Source organism: Rhodnius prolixus, unplaced genomic scaffold (assembly GCF_049639745.1).
Source record: "Rhodnius prolixus isolate KJV_2025 unplaced genomic scaffold, Rpr scaffold_2, whole genome shotgun sequence".
Classification (NCBI taxonomy): domain Eukaryota; kingdom Metazoa; phylum Arthropoda; class Insecta; order Hemiptera; family Reduviidae; genus Rhodnius; species Rhodnius prolixus.
In genome coordinates, this window is record NW_027411592.1 from 32,954,121 (window position 1) to 32,971,251 (window position 17,131).

The 17,131-nt window shown below is 32.2% G+C and overlaps 1 protein-coding gene across 7 annotated transcripts in view; it reads right to left on the reverse strand.

The window, feature by feature from the left end:
* The window catches only part of Larp4B (La-related protein 4B), a 58,977-nt gene that overhangs the window by 28,143 nt on the left and 13,703 nt on the right, over nucleotides 1-17,131 (reverse strand). For 4 of the 7 annotated variants that reach the window (XM_074118991.1, XM_074118990.1, XM_074118988.1 and 1 more), the window contains exons 2-4: nucleotides 13,932-14,052; nucleotides 2,379-2,478; nucleotides 2,134-2,304 (exon numbers count right to left, since the gene is read on the reverse strand). In XM_074118991.1, the coding sequence (XP_073975092.1) occupies nucleotides 2,134-2,304; nucleotides 2,379-2,478; nucleotides 13,932-14,052 (392 nt within the window). Of the gene's footprint in view, nucleotides 1-2,133; nucleotides 2,305-2,378; nucleotides 2,479-3,693; nucleotides 4,028-4,366; nucleotides 4,993-5,027; nucleotides 5,167-13,931; nucleotides 14,053-17,131 lie in introns of those variants that run through there. The other 3 variants (XM_074118989.1, XM_074118993.1, XM_074118992.1) reach the window with 3 other exon arrangements.

The following is a 17,131-nucleotide window of genomic DNA, read 5'->3' on the forward strand; positions in this document are numbered from 1 at the left end:
TTACTACTTTACTAGTTAATTTGACAAAAATACAAATTACGAGAAGGACAGGACGACCGGACCGGCTGAATGTGAAATGAGCTGCCTTAACTTCCTTCAGACTCCTAAACTCCATCGTATTTAAGAAATGCAGTACATACTTAGAATCTGGATATTTCTTTTTTTTACAGTGTCACAGATTAATAAGGTATTTTTAATACAAGTTTCTAGCTTTTTAGTTGGTTATAAAATTGGATTTATCATTACTTAATTTTTGTTCAGGAAAAACTTAATTAAAATCCAAGGCAGAGTCCGGTAAACGTACCCTACACCAAAATAAATCTTATCTTTGCGATCCTTGTTTCTACCGCTGCGTTTTAAATTAGAGTGATTTGACTGGTGAAGTTTGCTGCTTACATGCTTCTTATTTCCTAATGAAGCCCCTAAATATTTTCCTAGATTAAATTTCAAAGAGGCCTTTATGTGAATCAGTTAGACTTGCGAGTAAAAAGAAAATCCATAGAGTAGTTTTCAATAAAATCCGAGAGAAATGTAAAATTGCAACCTAGTTAATGAAAACCGTAGAAAAATTATTAACATTTTATTAATTTTCACAGAATCTCAATACAATGAATTAGGATAACAAATCGATTTAGTACGTTTAACACGATTGCAATTCATTCTCTTACTAGGATTAGAGAAAGTAAATATGAATTGTTAAGCTGAAAATTATAAAATCAAGATAATAAAAAGCGATTTATTGACAATAACAAAGTTGATGAATCCTCCCAAGGATTCTTCCTCAGCACTAGTTTTTCGAGTTAAGGATGGCACCGCTAGAAGGCCAGCGCGAAACGGTGCCATTCTGTCGGAGTAACCAAACTAATTCTAGGTACCCGGAATGATCAGGTATTAAAAAAAAAGATTCATATCACTCCACTAAGCAAAGCTGAACCAGCAGCAATAAAATATTTAAATACCAGAAAATAAAAAAAAAAATAGTGTACTATTTCTAAACATAATTCTTGTTATTCTAATGATTTAAAAAAAAGGAAACGGAATCGTTTTAAAAAAATTAAATGCAGTAATGGTGGCATAACCATGGAACTGTTACTACTCCTCGATGTCTAGTACGATGATTTAAGAGTGGAAGGAGGAATCTATTAGACTGTGGTATCTGTTTTATTTTAATAATCGACCATCTGATTTTCCTAAACCGGAAAATACATTCAAATAAAAATTACAGGTATCTAAGATAGAAAGCAGAATACGAAACCTACAACTATTACTGGAGCCATTTTGGAAGATTAAATAAAAAATGAAATCAACTGAACGATGGTAACAATTAATGTGCAAAAAATGCTGTATTTGGAACTTTCCCATCTCTTTTTTTTACTTAATTTATGGCGCCTAAACATCTAAGGACATTGGTGCCCCCCAGAGCCCTTTCAGTGCACTACCGGTTTCTTTCTTTACAATCAACATCGTCCATTATCGTTCAGTGAGCCAAGAGTAAGAAAAGGTAAAAGGTCAGCAAGCGGTTTTGAAACCGGAATCTCCACTGGGGAATCGAGTGCAATTTAATATCAACTTCTAAGACATAAGTGCTCAGAGTTATTAGATTATTATCAACGGACATTGAGCCAGAGACTGCTAGAAAGAGAAAGATCTAAGGGCTGCTAGCTAAATACGATCTCGATACCTTTGCATTAACCTGTGGGGTGCAGATGTTTATTTATATAAATAGAACCAGTCTGTTTAAATAAGTGATTAAATGAACACGATTAATTCAGTAATTAAATTACTTATTTGTTCATTTAATCACTTATTTAAACAGACTGGTTCTATTTATATAAATAAACATCTGTACCCCACAGGTTAGTGCAAAGATATCGAGATCGTGTTTAGCTAGCAGTACTTAAATCTTTCTCTTCCTAGCAGTCTCTGGTTCAATGTCCATTGATAGATAATAATCTAATAACACTGAGCACTAATGTCTTAAAAGTTAATATTAAATTTAAAAAAATATTCACTCAGATTAGTACTATTAAATAAACATTAACAGTTCATTTATCTAAATATCCACACATAACAGTAAAATCATTTTTGGGACCGTCGGAATTCATCTAATTTTACACAGAAAATAAAACTCACCTGGAGAAGTAATACTCCAATTGGGAAGAAAGCATCTGCTTCAGCTGCTCTAGAGGCATTGGCGTGGTAGGATTGGGATGCTCATGAACTTGATCCGTAGGGGCCTGCCCTAGGGGCAGAGCCCCACCATCACTATAGCTCTCCAGCTGTTCCGTTACTCCATTCAACAGACTAAAAGAAATATATGAATTTTGAAAGTGGATGTCCTTAATGCAAAAAATTAATGAATTAATTTAATGAAATACCTGAAATCGGTGGTAGGACTGGGAGCATGCTGTTCAGGAGTGGCAGTGTATACCGCCCCTTGAGGGACTTTCCCAACGTCCCCATTCATGTACACGCTCCCTGAAAAATATACATTAAAAAAAAAATTAATAAACAGTTCATCTGTATTAGAGCACCACATTTTGACTACCATATTGAACGAAGTAATGAAATGTTAATTAATTACACTAAGGATTTGAGTGAGTAAATTATTAACCTAGGATGTAATGTCTAGTTTTAGAAAACATCAAAGGTGAAATAATAAATTTTATTACGATTGAAAATGTATAACCCTTTTAAATTCAGATTTTGCTTTCGGATATTAGCAAAATTAATATTTAAAAAAAGACACTTACGGAGAATAAATAAATGCATAATTCCTAATAAGTTGATCGGACGAACCTTAAGCACAGATGAAACCGTAAAGTAATAACGAAAAATTCGAAAATTAAAGTATTTATAAAAATTAAGGAAGTCTGAAGTTGTCTTACTCAATTTTTATGGAGATAAAGAAGCATCAGGTAGGTTAAAATAAATAAGAAAACAATTTTCATGGCTTTACCCGTCTACAAGTAGATATCTCTTACAGGAGTGGCCATGGAAAATATTATTTCAATATTAAAAATTAAAAAATGGCATTTAATGCACAATGCTTAAGAATTATTTACGAGTAAAAGAATGCGAAATTACAATTCAGTACTGCCCAAGCCCAGGGAAATTAAAAGTTCAATTTAAAAGTAAAAAATAAGATAGATTTGTTAAAACACCAATACACTTTAACTAGGCTATACTTTTCACGATTAGTCATAAGATCTTATTACTACGAAATTATCGTACTAAAGGTATGGTTCAAATTAGAGAAAAAATAGCATAATAACTTTGGCGTTTGCAGAAGAGGGTAACTAATGGAATTAACGTTTTAGAAGCTGACAATTAAATGAAAGATTAAAAAAAACTGCCACACTAACATTATGCAATAGTGAAAGGCAATTTGAACATTACATCAATTAAAATAAAGACCTATTTTATAAACATATTTTTCGCCATATTCAATTTTTGAAATACTCTTGTTTTAAAACTAAAACTTAAAGATTCATAAGGGTACCATCTTTTCACATTATCTGATACAAGCTTATAGCAATAACCGTTCTATTGGGAACTATCACTTAAGTCAGCACATTCTGTACAAGTTATTGAAATATTCCTTGCCGTGATGCACCTGTAACTTTTTTCCTAAAGATAAAATTTTAATCTTTTTTTTTTTTAACAAAAAAAGGTTATTACTTGCAATGTTACCTTTGTTAATCTTCCATAACTTCATTAATATTCATTGTATGCCAAGAAATGTTCGTGTCATTGCTGAATAGGTAATATGGCTACTATAGTATACAAAATTTTGATTAATTAATTTTTTCTTTTTTGTTTTTCTCAATAAAATACCGCTAATAAAACAGAGAAATTTAAGAAGCAATGAAAAAAACGAAATAATTAATTTTAAACCGAACTTTCAATTTAGGAATTTTAATTGTTTTTCAACATCACAATTATTAGAAAACAAAAAATACTAATTTATACTCGGAAGATTACTATATTCAGGAAGAAAAAAAAACGGATTATTATCGACACTCAAGTTCCACCTGTACATAATATGTAAGAATGAATTGCATGATTTATCAACCGGTAAAATACATATGTAAACCAAACTGCAATTAACAACGAACACATAAATGGTTATATACTTTGAGAAATATAATATGAGTAAAAATGCACTAAGAAAGTAGGCTATATTAAATATGGCTGCCGAAAGAAGGTTAGGATTTTCTAAATATAGGTTTAATAACGAAAGAATGTGTAATTTGGGATAAACAACACAATAGAGAAGAAAACATAATAAACCGAAATCTAGACATGCAAAACAAGATGACTCTAGAAGCAGACAAATATGCAGTATATTGGTGGCACTACTTACCAATCATTTAAGTGTTAAAATCCAATTCACTTTTTTTTTGAAAAAAAAAAAAAAAAAAAAACCTAAATTCAGTTTATTAAAAATTATATCGGACTCTGAGCATACTTAATCCAGAAACTACCAACATATTTGAAGAGAACTGATTATACACATTATCAGAGTTCTCAATACAGAAGTAAAATGGATCCTAAGATCAGTGACTACGTAAGTTTAACAGTTCAATGCGAATTGAACTTTTTAATAAAAAAAATACCGTACACAAAAGCACCGCGGCTTTTATATTTTACATTGGAAGATGTAAATTAACCGATAACAGACCCCTTCAAATCATATCGGACTGACATAAATCCTTATATAATTGATTCCATGTAATTTTCTACCATAGAATTGTGACGTAATAGTTACCTATGACAACAGATACACGAATTAAAAAAAGAAAACAAATATAATTACGAAAATATATTTAATCTCAAAGGAAAAGGCCCGGAAACCATGTGCACGAGGCTTCGTTCACCAAACTTGTCGAGCAAGATCACTCCGAGCAACTAGACATACCGAAATAGGACACATACATCACTAAACGGAGTAACACCTCACTGTAAAATTAACAAAAAGTAAATTTCCACTAAATCAACATTAAATACGAAGAAGAACAATATACCTAAAGGGTTCTTACCAGTAGGATCTATTTCACTAATTTTATGGAATTTCTCACGGAAACCTTGCAAAATGGACGACACAGAAGGCACATGCCAAAGAAACATTGCATCATGGGTAGTCAGTCGATACTCTGCGCGACATCTACTGGAATTGTACGTAAAAATACACCTTTGACCATATGGGCGAACAACTTAAAATTATTTAAGTTAACTATTGTATTTTTTTTTAGTAATAAAATAATTTAAATAAAAGTATATTCAAACATTCTACATTTCGTTTACCTTATATTTTAAATTGGTTTCAATGAAAATTCAGAAGATACGATTAAGAAAGCATGATTACAAATAACCTAAGAGTTGAAACTTGTAAGTTCATTTAGGTATTTGAATGGTGATAATGATAAAACTTACGTTGTTTTATTTTTCATGCTGTTATGCAAATAAATCTTATGATGTATATTGTTATTTTTAACACATAATTTATTTTATCATTCGTACCAACTGAAAAGTAATATTCTTTTTGAACAAGATTTAGTGAGCTGCTTATTATAAAAGTGGCTACAACACACAAAATCATTAAATAACTCATCCGCCCATTTTTCATATGATTTTTTTTTATTCAAAGAATTCTCCCAATAGAGATATAGGTCTAACGAATGTCTGTGGAAGGAATGAAACAGCAATTTATTTCAGGAAAGATAAAAAAGAATATTTTTATATATTATACTTAGTTGTTTCAAGTAAATTTTTATTACTAAATAAACCGGCCGGTTTATTGAAATGCATTTTAAATTTTTATTTTCCTCCTGCCTGTGTGCTCCGTTGGCAAATGCGTTAAATAAATTTTTCATCGTATTTCTTTAGTTTAATATTCATTAAAAGTTTTATGCATTAAAATTTGTTACTTTTTGTCTAAGTAAATGTAAATCTAAAATTTTCTGATTTGAAAAAGTTAAAGTTCTCCACCATACAAATATCACATCTTTTGGAATAAGATTAATGAAGAATAGGAATAGTTTATCTTAACAGGAGCCCATGTGATGAACACGAATCCTTTCCCTAGGGCTGTTACGATTTGCATATAGCGTCAAGCCATGTAAGAAGGTCCCTTCGAAACCATAAGTTACGGTTCACAATGCCTTGATATGTGTAAGAACTCTCCAATAGTATTGCCAATATTCAATTCTATGGGACCCGCATATAATTCTTCTAAAACTCTACCTAGTTGTGGGCACACACTGATTTCAATATGTTGCTTTATCTTAGATTGCATAAGAGATTCCATTTTATATCTAGATAAGATTTCTTTATAACTATATAAGATCTCTTATTCTTTAAAGTTTCTCATCAATTCTGCTTACTTAATTAGTAAAACTGCACGTTTTATGTGGGAAAAATGATATACGGCAATCAACATTGAAATGTCACTAAATTTAATATTACGTTTAAAATGAAGCTAAACGTTATAAGAATAAGGCGTGGCAAAGTAAACGAGTAGCTGTGATTGACTGCAAGCTTTTCTTTCGGGGTTATCTATTCCGATTATAAATAAAATGAAATGTATCAATCCCTCGAGAGTCTTGTCGCAAGAGTTACTTTATCTATTTGTGAGTAGGTCCTCTCACTCTTGAAACGTGTCCTTGAGAGAAATGCAGTTGGTTTTCCTCACATTGATGCCGTGGGACAGCATTGCGTCCCAGTGAGTCCTCTGCTAGTATGGTATTTAAAGTTTAATGCATGAAAAATTCTATCCGAAATAATATCTTTTTTTATTAAAGTGGTGATCGAGTGCTAGGTCCAGCTAGATTGCTGTTTCCTACAAATGAATGGTTGATAAGATTATGAAAGGGTCAGCTAACTGTCCAGGTTAATTGTAAACGGTGCAATAAATGTTACCAGAACTATGAATTTTTTTACCTCTTTCAGTGCAGAGCTTTCTGCACAAAATTACTGCATGGTAGAAACCATGTTTTGCGTTTTCCCGACGCCTGCTTTCGAAGCCTAGTTAAACGACATTCTCAGAAGGATTGTATTATCTTATTGTTAGGCGAACATTTTCATTTTATGTTACCTACTTGTACTGTTACTACATTTTACCTACTTATGTTTTTCCTTTCCATACAGTTAAAGATAAGCTTTTTATAAACTGTAAACAATCCTGAAAACATATTTGCCTGAACTTTTATTTATTTATTTTTTAATATTTAGAGGTTGCAGAGTGCAATATGGAAGGAAATTGGCGGACCGGAAATGATGGCTATGGGATGGATGTAGAGAATGATATTTTCGCGGATATGATCTAAAGTTTGTTATAATCCCATTTAAAAAAAATTAGTAATATTTACAACTACAACAAATGTAACAAGTAAATTAGATGTCACTGGTTCACTTGTTATTATAAGTTAAAGTAATCACCCAGTGGTGAACGACGAATTTCACTCTCATCAATAGGTCTCTAGAGCCACTTCTGCTCCAAGCGGCGAGGAAGATTGTCTGGAAAGTGAGGAGAGGATTAGGATGGAGAACTAGTCGGCTGTGAAATTTGCGATAATGAAAGTTGATTAGATCGGTAACAAAATAGATGTGTGAATAGTGTGGTAGTGTGATGGATTAAGGATTTTTCGAAAGATTTTTTTTTTTTCGCAAGTGTTTGTGCACGTTTGGAATTTGAAGGTTTGGTTGAGCCCTACACTTCTGCTCCGTATGTCCATATAGGTCTTAACAGTGTCCTGTAGATGCTTAGTTGAAGATTCAAGTCAAGATTTGCGGTCAAGAAGTCTAGAAAGTAGGCTAAAACGTCTGTTTAAATCTTGTCGTTTTCCGTGCAGTATGTTTGTGTTTGGTCTCTTGTCAATGTGCAGTCCTAAATATCCGTATTACGTCAGCTGGAGGAATATTTACACCGTTCAGTTGAAATGAGCATAGATTTTTGCTCATTTATTTTTATTTTCTATTTTCCAAACCACGTTTTAAGAAGGTTTTTAATGAATTTGAATATTCTGACTGGAGTGGGATGAGAGAATAGCAATTTCGTCAGAGGAATGCTGAAACAATCATATTTTGGGACGAAGGTAAATCGGCCGTGTATATTATAAAAAGGAAAGAACCTATAATGCTTTCTACTGGTATGAAAGACGATGAAAATTGTATCTCCCAATGTAATTAGATTTAGAAAACTAAACTAGTATTTAACGACTCTATAGTTACAATGAATCTGGTGTACACAGTCAAATGATTTTCTCTCATCGCAATTTGAGTAATTACATTTTCTACACACTTGAAATTCGTTTTCTAAAAAAGATTAACGATTTTAATGTTATATATGTTCACTGCAATAAAATATTACTATCAGGGAACGTGACATCTCTGCTAGATCCACAATATATTCAAACCTAACTGATAGAAACCCACTAAAATAAAACTGTTCGGATAAAACCACGTTTTGTTCAAATTAAATAAAGTAGCACTTGCTGTGTAAGGATATTCATCTAAATCGGAATTTGGTCAAAATTCAAATTCAAATATTACACAGCCTGTTAGAACCGTACACTATCTAACGTGGCACTTCGGAGAAGAGCTTGACTTAACCCCTCCTTAAGAACCTCACATAAATAACGTTTCCTAGAATAATATTACAAAAAAACTCAATATCCATCCATGAATATAGTATGAAAGTTATCGAAATCATTAAAACCACATTTTCGAAAAAAAAAACTGCTAAAAACAGTAAACCTATTCTCTAAAGTGGCACTTCTACCACTTCTGATTTTCTTCAAATTGGGATAAATAATTTAGAAGTAGTATGGACGTAAATTACTCTGATATAGAAGACCTTAATCGAACTTATCTGCGATAATATAACAAATAAAAGTTTTAAAAATAATTTTCTAAATAATTATTCCAAGTTTAAAGCAAATCTTAGGAAAGCCGTTATCGAGAATATCTTAAAAAAACAGAAATATTGATTCAGTAAAGGAGGCACTGGCGATCAGCTTAAAATTAACCAAAATACCACCAATACTATAATGTTCATTAAAACTTTAAATTAGTTAATTAGAATTTTCATAGATTTTTTTCCTGGTGAATATTTTTACAAAATCGTAAATTCCAGTAGTAAGAGAAATAAAAAATTTAAGGGAAAAAAGGAAAGTATTTAATCACCATTACATTTACTGCCTTTGCTTAGGTTCTCATTGGCCGAGGCGTGGCCTGTTTTGAAGAAGATGTGGCCACCTAACAATACCTACTTTCTATTGGTCCGCTAGACCGTCTAAATTTCAAACTTCCGATGCGCCACTGCAATTGGTCAATTCTTTATTTCTAGTTTTAGCTATAAAAACTACTTTTAAAATACTTTTTTACTAAATTTTTCCACTTAAGTATTTCATAATACGCATTTTCATATCGAATTATGTTATACAAATTTTGTATCTGAATAACACTAAAAAATTATTCCTGCTAATATTCAAATGATTGCTAATTCAGTATTCTTGTATTATTCTCCAATTCATTGCGCACTAATGGTTGGACAATTTTAAAGAAAATTACTGGATATGTTTTTAAAAAGTTACAAAGTACCCCTAATTTTTTTCTATACGTACTTCCAGAAAACGAATTTTTTTAAATCTGGAACTCCAGTAGAGATAGTGTGAAATTCCTAGTCTTGGATCAACAGTGACTTATTTTCTTTGATTCCGTGCCAAACATTGCTATCGTTTTTATAAAATTTGTATTTGTATTATAATATTACATATTTCTATCGAATGGGATTATTAGTGTCCGTTCATTCCTTCGATAATGACATTCATCAAACTTAGCCGAATGTTTACCAAAACAACATCAATAAAGTTAATTTAATTTTTGCAATTTTTGTAATAGCCTAAGTAGTTTTTTATAGATTTGATTCTTTGCACGGAACTAATAATACTAGATTTCTTTAAGGAAATAGATAGTTCACGCAAATCGACGATTGTTCAATTCTTTTGAACGATTTAATTTGAAAACATTTCCCGCCAAAGTCCTTTCAATATATTGAACCAGCATTTATACCAACAAAGATTTAATGAAAATTCAAAGCTAAAGAATTGAAATAAGTTTATGTAGTAAAAATTTTAACACCCAATTTTTTGATTGGGAACATGTAAAATCGATCGTATTTTTGCATTGTCACTTTTACCAAAATGCAACTTTTTATTTTTATTTTTTTTAATTTTAAGGCGCAACATCAGTTTTCTTCCACTACGGAAACCGGATTCGTATTAAATACCAGTTTGGAGGTGTGCCAATCCCCAAAATTGGGTAACTTATTTTTATTTTATACTTGAGGGATGCGCCCTATAAGACCGCCCACCAAAACTAAAGCCTCTGTTATTCAGTCAACTATCTTTAGCTTGCTCTACTACAATGATTATCTATCTATCTGTAATAATTTAATTATCTAATGCTATGAAAAGCAGTCAGATAATTATAGTGAAATATTATTTTATTTTACTTTGATAAATCGTTTTACTGATTTTTAAGTTAAAATTATTTCTGTAACACTCACCCAGCAAAGAACAATTTTATTTTTTTTAAAAAAAACGAGTTATGAGTAGATAGTTGGTAATAGCCATTACCGTATCTTAATTTCTCAATAAGCCTAGGCTTACCATTACTCCTGCGTTTTCCAGCAAGTGGCCCAGAAAGTACAGTCCCGGCTAGTGTGTCGTTTTGTTTCGGTTATTTAATAAAAATCGAAAAGCGCCGTATTATACGAGAGAAAATATGAATTTTAAAATAAATTTATAGCCGCCTGCCAGTACAACTGCACACTTGTAAAGGTATTTTCCAATAATGAAAACTGAGCTAGATGGGTTGATTCAACATCAAAAGCTTTATTGCTCTAAAAACACAGTTATGAATTCAGTTGAACTAAATTTTTCGATGCAATTAAAAATTGAGAACAAAAAACCCGTATGAGTTATAAACCAACTTTTTAGTAATTAATTTTATTTTTCTGTTTACACCCAACTACCAAATTAGGTGACTTGGATGGAGGTGACTACTTTAAGCACTTTACATTAAATTTCTTTTATTAACCATTACGTAAAAGTCCAAGACCTAGATCGGAAATTGAACCCAGAATCACAATACATTTTAGCTTTGTGGGCAACGCCTCTAACCGCTCAGCTAGCAGATGTATTGCGTGGCGTCTAACAAATTTTAGTATAATAATTGTTATTGCCAGTTAAGCATTACTTCTTTTTGAGTAGAAAATACCTTTAATTTCTCAGGAAGTTTAATTCTATCTTAAAAAATAAAATGCAAACACAAAGTTTACATTTAAACTTATCATTGGCTGTTTTTTAAGTTTAATGCAATGGTGGGTTGTGCACCTAAGTAGTAGAATTTTTTTTTTTTTTTTTTTTTTTTCACTTTATTAGCCATATTTACACCTACAACAAATGTTGCATCAAGTAAATTTGTTGAAACTGGTTAAATTCACATGAAAGTCATGATAAGAGTAATCAAATCACCCATTGGTAAAACTCTTTCTCGGTGGATATTTACATCAATAAGTCCCTAGGCCACTTCCGCTTCAAGGGACGAGAAGGATTGTCTGGAAGGTGTGGAGAGGAGAGTTGTTGCACAAGAGGATTAGGATGGAGAGCTAGGAGGCTGTGAAAGTTGTGATAGCGAGACTTTATTAGATCAGAGACAAAGGGGATGTAAAGGTCAGTGTGTATGGTAAGGTTAGAAATGTAGTATGGAGCATTAAGAATTTTTCTTAAGATTTTAGACTGTAGTGTCTGCAGGCGTTTGAATTCAGAGGGTTTGGTTGAGCCCCACACTTCTGCTCCGTGTGTCCATATGGGTCTTAACAGTGTTTTGTAAATTGTCAGTTAGTGATTCAAGTCGAGTTTGGATCTACGGTCAAGTAGTCTAAGTAGCTTGTAGCGTCTGTTTACGTCTTGTTTCGGTCGAGTATGTGGGTTCCACGTGAGTCTCTTGTCCATGTACAGTCCTAAGTATCGTACTGCGTCAGCTGGAGAAATCGTTACACCGTTCAGTCGAACTGGTGGACTCGCAGATTTTCGTAAAGTAAACGTAATGTGCACTGATTTTTGCTCATTAGTTTTTATTTCCCATTTTCGGAACCAGATTTCGAGAAAATTTAAATGGATTTGAATGTTCTGAGTGGCTTGGAGTACTAGAAGTTAAATGTAAATTTTATTTATTTCATAAACTACATACAATAATAGCATTAATGCAACTGATCGCTGTTTTCATCAATAAGAATGATGAAAGACGGTTAAAATGAAAATTAAGGTAAGCCAGGGTTTTCGGAGCTAATCTGAGGGGTGATACCTGGTAAGCCAAAGAAAAATGGCGACAAAGAGCAGTTGCAACTCATTTGTGCTGTTTTAATTATAAAACATGCATAACAATTACAGACTCGAATTTTTTTCGGAAATCCAGTCGGCTCTTACTGGCTTTCAAGTCCAAGGAATTTAATTGAAGGCAGTGTGATATTTCCTGGATGGTCAAATTTAAAAGATTATCTATTGTTTGGGCTATCATCACAAAAGCGCATTACAAGGGCAGTAAGTGATACCTGGTACCCTCAAAAAGCCTGAAATATTTTCAGCACAACAAAATGGTTAAGAAGTTCCGCCGAAAAAAAGCGTGTCGCGCAAGTAAAGTAGCATTCTTTGTTAGGTAAGAACTAGCCGGAAGCAGGCGTGAAAGTCCATGATTAGCCACCCGCTTAAATTACTTCTTGATTACCCTACGAAGAACGAGAGGCTATCGGATTTGTGTCTGTGAGTTTATCACTAAGAAAGAATACTAAATGGCATCACATATATTTCTTGTCAGGGTGACGAGTGTGAATCGTGGACATCGCAAGCTCGGTAGTCTAGGGAGGAAATAAAAATTGTTTAGATTTTTAAATGGAAGAAAGTAGATAGAATAAAGGCTCTATTTTTGAAATGATTGACTAAGAAATATAATATGTTTAATTTTTTTATAAATTGTTAATTAGAATTTTCATAGATTTTTATCCTGGTGAATATTTTTAAAACTTTGGTGCGTTTAATTTCCAGGATTAAGAAAAAGTAAACATTTCGCTAGAAAAGTGAAGGTATAAAACCACTAATATATTTACAACCTACGCTTGTGTTTTCATTGGTCGAGGCGTGACCTATCTTGTAACCTGCCTTCAATTGGTAAACAGACACTAGTTCGCTACTGCAATTGGTCAATTCTTTATTACTAGGTAATTGTATTTTTGACAATACTATTAAAACTTTTCTTGCAGGTATTTATCCAATTATGCAATAATACTCATCTTCTTAAATAAAAATGTTTTTTACGTTATATCTTTTTACTTATACTTCTAATGTAAACCAGAAGAGGGATAGTTAGAAATAAATGTAAACAAACAAAAAAATATCGCGTATTTTATCCGTCATAGCACAGAGTTTACCCAAACGCTCACTGGTTTTAGGCATTCAGAGGTTGATTCTCACGCTACAATTACTAAGTAGCTTATTTGACATAAATTTCTAACCTCTCTTTAATCAACAGAAAAAGCACGATAATGCTAGACCACAAAATTCGCGTCAGATTACCTCACTTCTTCCTCAAGTTGGTTATAGCCCTCACCTGGCTGATTATCATATACTCAGATGTTCAGGTTATCATTGTCTCAGGTAAAAGAAAATTGTATTAAATTCATTGCCACCCAAGAAACTTCATAGTACCAAAGAAGAAAAGAAGTTACTGGCATAAAGGTAGGTTGGATGGATACATAAAGAATAAACTGATAAGTACTACTTTTTAAATACATATTTTACATTAAAACAACTAGAAGCGCAAAAACTTTCATTAGAGCCCAAAATGATCATTACTAGTATCTACCTTACCTTCCAAAGGGGGAAAATCTGCTTCCACAATTTCATAGCTCTCCCTATTGACTGCTTGTTTTGGTTTTGTTTCGAAAACGTCAGCGTCTGGATTTAAATGTGGTGTTACAGCAGAAGTTACCTAGAAAATAAACTTTATTAAGTGATATGATTTAAAAAAAAAACTGAATCACAATGCATTATAGAAAAGAATAAATTCAAGGTAGATAATATATTAAGTTATAACTAAACTAAACAAAATTTTTTGAAATTAAAACTAATTCCTCGAAGCCTCTAACTTAGATAGATAATAGTAATAACATCTGGGAGTGAAAGGATTAGCTCTGAGTTAGCTTACACTGGTTTCCAACGTAGAGTATTCCGGATTTGAATCCAGCTGCTGGTTCTCGGATTTTCACTTCCTAGGAGCTTCTTACAGCCCACTATCCGATGATAGACAATGTTGTCTGTAACGAGAGAACAGTGACCGGAGACCGGCGGTGCTCTGAAAAAAGCTGCGGGCACCAATGACCTGATGTTAACGCGCCTTAAATTAATTTTTGTTTAAAAAAAACCTGAGTATATCTGCTTTCTACCAATCCAACATCTTCATTTAACCATAAAGCGATTTAAAAAAAAAAATGTAATTATTAATTACTACATGACTATATTAATTACAGCTTGACTGTAAAAAAATTGAAAAATTATTCAGCATTTAAAACTCATTAAATTGAGTAAAAAAAAATTAATTAAGAAATGAAACGTATAATAAATCCAATTTTCCCGGGGGACATTTTAATTTTATTTCTGATATCTCGTAATTACGTTACTTCCGTTTATTTATCAAAAAACAAATCTCGAGGCTACAATATGAAGGGAACAATTCAAATGGAAGTCTATGGCTATAACTAAAGGTTGTTTGTACCACAAGTTTACTGCTTTCATTCTAATTTTATTAAATTAAAATCTAAATGGAAGGCACGTTTCGAGTTTTTTTTTTTTTTGCCTTACTCGCTATATACGTAACAATTCGAAACAGAAATATACACAGAATTTATTTAATAATCTGGTGCCAACAGCCACATGACTTTTTCTTACTTAAAATTTCGACGTTCGAAACCTATACATTTGTTCAAACTCTTACTTTTGAAATCTATTTAATTCTCACTAACATTATTTAGACTAGTAAAACTGTGTATTACACCGTATAGCAATTCATAGGGAACCCAAATCACTAATTAATTAATCAGACAAGTGAGCGATGGATGGAAAAAAGAGATTATTAAAAGATTTTTACAACAAAAAAATCCAAGAAAAGTGAAAAACTCATACAGTAAAGTAAGTACTTCCGAATTTTCTTCAAACGCAATATTTTAGCGACACAACTTTATAATATATTAGACAAGGACTGTTGGTTATTCTGAATTGATACGTTACTGGCAATGTTACCAACCCTTTTCTCACAGAATCCTTAATTAATTTTTCCAGAAGAAATTCAAAAGTAAAAGTTGTTGGTAAACATGAGTATAATATGACAAAAAATAAAAATAAGGAAAATTGTTGGATTATTTTCCAAGGGAAATGTTTCAAATAAACGTAGATGAACCTGATGACAATGAATATAGATCGTTTAAAGAAAAACCATGAAGTGATTTTTGAGAAAAATCACGAAAAATAATTGAAGAATCCATTCTGAACTTTTAGTTTCGAGTTTGCTGCTAAGAGAGAAGAGAGCTTCGGGAATTTATTATCCTAAGGCAGGGGTCGGCAACCTATTTCAAGTAGAGAGCCATTTCTGCTTAAATAATTTTAATAAATCTTACCAAGAGCCACAAGGATGTTAGTGTAAACAGACTCTGTAGATCATTTGTATTCACAATTTATTATTTTATGATATTCAATAACATTTAAATGTTTTAAAACTGTTTCCGGTAGGACAGCTGTATAAGGGTTGATCGTCCAAAAATTGCACGAAAAAGCGTAACGTTGAAAAACACCCAACTTTGACAATTTTATATATCTATTTTCACATATTGCAAAGTAAATAAACGAATAAATAATAACTAAACCTGTATTTGAATGAAAATGGCGGCAGTCTTTTATAATAACGTACTGTATTTTATTATAATTCTATTCAATTTCAAACCTATCGCATTTAAAATTCTTTTTGGAAAAATATCTCTACTTTAATAAATGAAATTTTCATTTGTTTCAATAAAATTGAAATATACAATATATTTTGGGCAGGCTGAATAGCCACAAAATTTGGATAAAAGAGCCGCATGCGGCTCGCGAGCCGCGGGTTGCCGACCCCTGTCCTAAGGTGATGAAATGCGCCTTCCGGAAAATTAAGAAAGTAGAAGTATAGGATTCCTGTAAGGAAAACAACTTAGTAAACATGATGTAAGATCCGTTAACCGATTTTCAATTATACGTAAAAGGTACCAACATCCTTCAAAGTGTACCATCCTAATCCTAGTTAGTCTTCTTAAAGACCATTTTAGTTCCTCATACTTATTTTCCGGTGTGCACGTTAGGAGCATAAAATTCCGAGATGCCCTTCTTTCCTCCGCAGTAAAATCGAAGCTCACCTGCATTGAGCAGGGCCTGAAAGGCATTCTTTATTCAGAACTGTGATTGGGTTAGACTTTAGCAAAGAAAGACTTGTGATCGAGAAGCCACGCCTGGAGGAGGCCAAGGTTCTTCACTAATCCCAGAATCCCTTTTAAAAATAATGCTACAGTTTAGAGTTGGATGGTGCAGGTAAAACGAGAGAATACTGTCCAGTGACGTTTAAAGTTTAACAAAACCATTTATTTATAAATTCAGGATTTTAAAATGTTGAAGCTTTATACGATTAACACACATGCCTAGGGAATTAGTTGCCCTTCTTATGTTACAGTCTTTCAGACTTTCGTCACTTAGAATTAATTAACAAATTTTTATTTATTTTATTTACGCCGCAAAGTAACCGAGGCACTCAAAAAAATGGCGTGTAAAGATAAATTTAGCAAAAACTGAGTATATTTCGACTACAAGCGGAGAAGATCTTATTACAAAAGCCACAAGAATCCAAGAGTTGAGAAATTCAAATAATTTGGCTTTGTCATCTATCAGTAAGGATGCTTCAAAATGATGTATTGCAAAGAAATGTAAGCGCATAAAGAGAAATCAAAATTTCAAAATCATCTGCGCTTTTCTAATAAAATTTCGAAAAAAAG